Genomic DNA, 6,024 nt, shown 5'->3' with positions numbered 1-6,024 from the left:
CAGCCAGGGCAGAAACTCCAGCTCAGAGGAGTCTGGGAAGTTCCTCCTCCCAACCAGCCCCTGCAGGGACTGCCCTGAGCATGGGAGGTGTCACGATCCCCATCATCCTTCCCACCATCCACCAGCTCAGAGCAGCCAACCCCAAATCCTGACACTCTCCCAGCAGCCAGGGGGGTTGGCTGGGGAGGGGAGGGATGGAAGAAACACTCCTCAAGAACCATTATTAAAAAGCAAAGCGTGTGGCCACAGCCGCTGGTTTAACTTAGAAACACTTCAAGTGGCCCAGAGTCTTCCAAAAATACCCGAGAGCTGCTGGCCCTCATCCCCCCCCCACCTACCCTGTCCCACCCCCCTCACAGAATTCCATAAAATAAAAGTTCCATGTTCCACAAAGTTTCCCTTTTTGTGGTGGTGATGGTCTCGTTTGTGGGTCACTGTTGGGTTGTGCTTCCCCTTTTCTTGATTCCTCTTTTCCTCCTGGCTCTCCGTGCCCCCAGCACTTCCCACGAAGCCCAGCACGTGCTGAGGGACACACAGAGAGCTGATGTCCCTTCTCCTGCTGGGACAGTCTGGAGACGGAGAGGGAATGGCCAACAGCTCCTCCACGGGGGGGACTCATCACCCCCTGCCCCCAATCCTTGCCACGGCTCCCAGATTTTGCCCCCGGGCACTGGGAGGGGCAGGGAGCACACGAGGGGCTGAACAGCTGCTGGGTGAGTCGAGGAGCCTCCAGGCGAGGCCAAACCCAGGAATAAAAACAGCTGGGGACAAGAGAGAAGGGGCAGCGGTCCAGAATCCATTGTTTGCCGTCCCGTCCCGTGCCGGCGGCGCTCCTGCAGCGGGCACGGCTCGGCCCCGGCGCTCCCGCAGTCCCCGCCCCGGCCCGCGGGAGCCGCGGGCTGTGGATGGGTGGAGGGAGGGAGGCGCAGCCGGCTCCCAGCGCGGCCCAGCAGGCAGCGCTCACATCATGACGTGCCGCCGGCGGTGCAGGGCCAGGTGGTCGGAGCGGGAGAAGCTGCGGTCGCAGTCCGAGCAGCGGAAGGGTTTGATGCCCGTGTGCTTGCGGAAGTGCCGGGTGAGCTCGTCCGAGCGAGCGAATTTCCAGGTGCAGCCTTCCCACGTGCATTTGTAGGGCTTCTCACCTGTGCCAGGGGAGCGGCGAGGGGTCAGCGCTGCCACAAGGAGCTCCCAAACCCCTCACAGAAATTCCAGATGGAGAATCCCTTAACACCTCCACCCCTTTTTGCTCAGGGATCCAGCACCATCCCCCCCGCCCCGGCCCACGGGGAATCCAGGACACCAATCCCAGCCGTACCTGTGTGTATCCTCCGGTGGGCTTTGAGGTGGGAGCTTTTGGTGTAGACCTTATTGCAGCCCTCGAAGTCGCACTGGTGGATGCGCCGCTTCTTCAGGTCCGGGGAATCGGCTCTGGGCCCTCGCACCGCCGGCCTGGAGAGCAGGGAGAGCTGGAGCCACGGCCCCGGGGGGCTCGGGGGGATAAAGGGGGGTGGATAAAGGGTGGGGAGGCACAGGCAGGAGGACACTCACTCTCTCTGCAGGTCCTGGAAAGGCGCTGGGCCGCTCTCGGAAGCGCTGTCCTCGCTGTCGCTGTTCATGTCCATGGGGTACACGGAGCCAGGGTCCATTTTCACTGGAGGGGTCCGGGAAAGGAAAGCTTTAGGGCACAAAGATGTAAGGGGTGAGCACAGAAGACCCCAAAACACCCACCCCGCATCAGGGGCTCAGCCTTGCTCCTGCAGTGCTCCAAGCACTGCCCGTCCCTCCAGAGACTCAAATCCAACTGGGCTGATGGAGAACCCCCAAAGGGAGGAAACAACTTGGGGGCACCGCTTTTGGCTGCCTGCTGCTGCCCAGAGCAGGGCAGATCCAGGCCCCCCCACTCTGGATAAGGTGGGAAGTTGGGAATGTCCTGGGAAAGGGGATTGTGGGGGGCACAGGGAGCAGCTGAGCTGAAACCAGAGCTGCTGGCAGCAGGCAGCCAGTGGGAAGGGCAGGGCCGGCTGCCAGCAGCAGGATGGGTGGAGGACAGGCAGTGCCATGCCCTGTGTGTCCCTGCCCTCCCCACGTTCCCTGGGGGGCACAAGCTGGGGGCTGGCTGAGGGGCTTTGTACAAAAGTGGCACATGGTGGTGGCAGGGACGCTACACAGTGAAAAATGAGATCCCCTTCAAGGAGAGCGATCCTGCCAAGGATCAGGACAGGACAGGACACCCTCCACCCCCCCAGACTGCAGGGTTCCCCCAGGTGCCCTTACCAGACCCAGCGTTCTTGCCGTCCCCCCCGATGAGGGGCACGGTAATGGCGGTGACGCCGTCCGTGGGCACGGTGGTGTAGACGACGGGGAGGGACTGCACCACCACGGGGATGGTCTGCAGGTTGCCCATCTTGCTGGGCAGGTTGACGGAGGGGATGGTGTGGATGACGTGGAGGATCTGCTGCCCGCCGCTGCCCTGCGTGGAGGCCAGGATGGAGCCGGGTGAGAGGACAGCCGGGATGGCCGAGGTGGAGCTGAGACCGGAGGGCGGGATGGATACGGTGCTAGGAGCGGGAAGCGGGGGAGCCACCAGCATGGGGGAAGACTGCACCGAGGTGGGGGGCGGTGGCGGCGGGGCCGAGGCCGGAGCCACCTTGGATTTATTGAGGGAGAGATCGACGGGCTCGGCCTGGGGCTGGCTGCAGTCGCTGGCCAGCAGCTCCTCGGGGGGCTCCGTCTTGATGTCGGCCAGCAGCACCGGGGGGTCGAGGGGGCCCTCAGCCAGCAGCGCCGACGAGCTCATGGCGGGCGTCGCCTTCCCCTGGCCCTGCAAGAGACCCGCAGTCCGTGAGGAGCCAGGGAAACTGAGGCACGGGGCGGGGGCGCAAGGGGTTTTTTTTAACGGGCTCTCACCAACCAACCGACCGGGGCGGCGCCTCGGGGCGGCTCCGGCGGGGCGTGGGGCCACCCGGGGGTCTCCGGGCCGGGCATGGCGGGGCCCGCCCGTGCCCTGAGGCGGGGCCGGGCCCGCCCGTCCCTCACGGGCCCGCCCGGCCCCTCACCGCGGCCGCGGCGCGCGCCGAGGGCGGGAACCGCAGGCCCCGCCCCCCCTCCCGCCCGCGCCTTTGTGCCGGGCCGGCCCCGCCCCCCCCGCGGGAGGGGCGTGGCGGGGGCGTGTCCCGCGCGCGGGGCGGTGGCGGCCCCGCCCCGCTCCTTCCACACCGCGCCTTAAAGGGACCGCGCCCCCCAATATCCCCCCCCGCCCCCCCCCCGCCGGCCGGGGTCACTCACGCACTGACCCGCGGGGCTGCCACGCGTGTCCGCCGCGCCCGCTGCTCCCCCCCGCCGCCCGCGGCACCATCTCCCGGGCCGCGCCGGCCGAGGTGCGAACGGCCCCGCGGCTCCACCTGGGCTCGGCCGCGGGTGGAGCTTCTTAAAGGGCCCGGCCCGGCCCCCGCGGGAGGCACCGGGCACGGCCCCACCCGCGGCGCGGCCGGCGCTGCGACCCCGCGGGACCGCGACACAAAACCGAGGGACGAGCGGGACCCCCAACCCCACCGCACGCCGCGCTGGCTCCCGGGGCACGCGTGGGGACAGCCGGCACGGGGGGATCCCTGCCCAAAGGAGCCGCTCGGCACCCCCCGCACTGCCCCGGGACCCCCCGGCGCTGGCCCCGGGCTCTCCGCACGTACCTGCCCACGCAGGGACCGTCCCCGCCCGCGGAGCCCCCACTCACCGGCCTCGCGCGGCGGCCCCGCCCCGCCACACCCAGCGCCGCGCCCCGCGCACACGGCCCGGCCCCGCCCGGGAGGGGCGGCGGCTACAGCGCACCCCCGGCACCGGGGCACCGGCACCGAGCCCGGGGAACCGGCACCGGGCCCAAGGCACTGGCACCGGCACTGAGCCAGGGGAACCGGCACCGAACCCCCGCGGCACCGAGCCCGGGGCACTGCCACCGAACCCTCCAGATATCGGCACCGAGCTCAGGGCACGGAGCCCAGGGCACCGGCACCGAACTCTCCCGGCACCGAACACTCCCCATACTGGCACCGAGCCCAGGGCACCGGCACCGAACCCTCCCGATACCGAGCCCGAGGCACCGGCACCGAGCTCCCCCGATACCGGCCCCTAGCCCAGGGCACCAAGCCCAGGGCACTGAATCCCCCCGGCACCGGCACCGAATCCCACCGGCACCGAACTCCCCGCTCACACACGGAGCCCTGAATTCACCGTCCCCATAAGACAGGACCCCCCCCAAAACACCTCCACACTCATGGCAGGGACCCCCCCCCCAACACACGCACAGAGCCACGGAACCCCCAAACACAGCCCCCCACCTATGACCATGATACAGCCGGGAGCCCCCCAAACACACCCCAAAAAGAGCCAGAGACATCCCCCCCTCCCCAGAAGCCACCTGGGGACACCCTAACGCACAGAGCCCCCTCCAAACACACGTTACACCCCAAAACACCCCCCCAGTATACACGGGACCCCCCCCCCCCAAAACACACACTCAGCCAGGGACCCCCACCAAACACCCCCATAATCAGCCAAGGATCCCCCAACACCCCCCTCACACACTGACAAACTACCAGCACCCCCAAAACACCTCCACACTCAGGTAGGGACCTTCATAGATCCCCCCCAAAATCCAGGGACCCCAAAAACACCCCCCAAAAAGGAGAGACACCCCATGCTCAGTCAGGGACACCCCAAAACACATCCCCAGGTTCTCAAAGCCAGACCCCCCCAAAAAACACACCAGGGGACACCCCCAGACAGACACCCACCTGCCCCCCACACCTGGGGACCTCATTGTCCCCCCAGACCTCCCCTCACACCCGGGGGGTCCCCAAAAACAGACTCCTGAGAGGGGGGGTGCAAAAGGGACACCCCCTCCTCCCCTGGGGGACTCTCCCCTACCCAAATTTGGGGGTGCCTTGCGCCCCACAGCCCCGCGGGGTTAGGGGGTGCGGGATGGGGCAGCTGAGTGGGTGGGGGGCTCGTTGCTTCCCAAATTCCACCATTGATGACCCCACTGAACCGAATTCCTCCGTCCTCAGCCTGGTGCACCCCAAAACCCAGCCAGGCGTGCGGAGTGGGGGTCCCCCTCCTCAAACCCGCATATCTGGGGGTGCTCCCAACACTTCATGTCCCCAACACCGCGGGAAGAATTCGTGCCCCCCCCCCTCCCCTTTTTATCCCTAAACAGCTTAAGGAGGGATTTCGGGTGACCTTGGGGAGAGGGGGGGGGGGAGCGTGGGAAAACGCCTTCCACAGCCCCCCTCAAACCCCCCCCCTCCCCCGCTTTGTCCCCTGCGTGTCCCCACCCCCTCCCCCCCGCTGCGTGTCCCCCACCCCTGGGCGTGGGGGGGTCACACCCCGCCGCCGCCGCCGCCACACCCCCCCGTGGAATTTCCTCCGCGCTCCACCCTCCGCCGGCGGCCGCCGGGGACACGGCGGGGGGAGGGCACGGAGGGGATACAAAGGGGGGGTCCCCAAAGGGGCGGGGGGACACGGTGCTGGTGGTGGGAGGGGGGCTGGAGCCTAAAGGGGGTCTGGCCCTTTAAGAGCAAAGGGCGTGGGAGGGGGGGAGGGAAGGGCGGGGCCGCCGCCCGGTGTGACCTCCCAGCCGCGGGGGGGCGCCCTCCCCGGAAGCGCGCGGCGCGTGAGGGGATTGTTGGGTTGGGGGGGGGGGGGGACACCCCACGCGCGACCCCCGCGTGAGGGGGCGAGGGGGGGCAGGGGAGGCCTGAGGGGCCGCGGGACCCTCCCTCTCCATCCCTCCCTCCCTCCCTCCTCCCCTTCTCCCCTCTCGCCACGCCGGACCCCGCGCTCCCACCCCTCACCCTCAGCCCCCTCAGACCCCCACGCGCGGCCCTCCCCGCGGCCCCGGCCCCACGCACCGTCCCCCGCGCCTCCTCCGAGCGCATCCCCGGCCGCCGCCGCCGCCGCTGCCCCCGGGGCGGTGCCGGGTGGGGCGGGGTGGGGCCCCCACGGGCGGGGAGGGGCCGCGTTGGGCGGAGC

The 6,024-nt window shown here is 69.1% G+C and overlaps 1 protein-coding gene across 3 annotated transcripts; it reads right to left on the bottom strand.

Moving 5' to 3' along the window:
• Positions 1-207: 207 nt before the first annotated feature.
• KLF8 (KLF transcription factor 8) lies at positions 208-6,024 on the bottom strand. 3 transcript variants are annotated; one of them, XM_088173015.1, is made up of 6 exons: positions 5,904-6,024; positions 2,648-2,821; positions 2,275-2,470; positions 1,549-1,675; positions 1,316-1,449; positions 208-1,142 (listed from the first exon to the last, which is right to left on the bottom strand). In XM_088173015.1, the coding sequence occupies exons 1-6, from the start codon at positions 5,928-5,930 to the stop codon at positions 961-963; spliced, it is 840 nt and encodes a 279-aa protein (XP_088029141.1). In that variant the 5' UTR covers positions 5,931-6,024; the 3' UTR covers positions 208-960. The 3 variants fall into 3 exon arrangements, with proteins under 3 accessions (XP_088029141.1, XP_014732677.2, XP_088029140.1); XM_014877191.2 differs by having other exon boundaries at positions 2,275-2,821; XM_088173014.1 differs by having other exon boundaries at positions 1,549-1,651; positions 2,275-2,821.

Source organism: Sturnus vulgaris, chromosome 14, assembly GCF_052056855.1.
Source record: "Sturnus vulgaris isolate bStuVul1 chromosome 14, bStuVul1.hap1, whole genome shotgun sequence".
Classification (NCBI taxonomy): Eukaryota; Metazoa; Chordata; class Aves; order Passeriformes; family Sturnidae; genus Sturnus; species Sturnus vulgaris.
The sequence above is the reverse complement of the archived record's forward strand: the minus strand, read 5'-3'. Positions and strand labels throughout refer to the sequence as shown.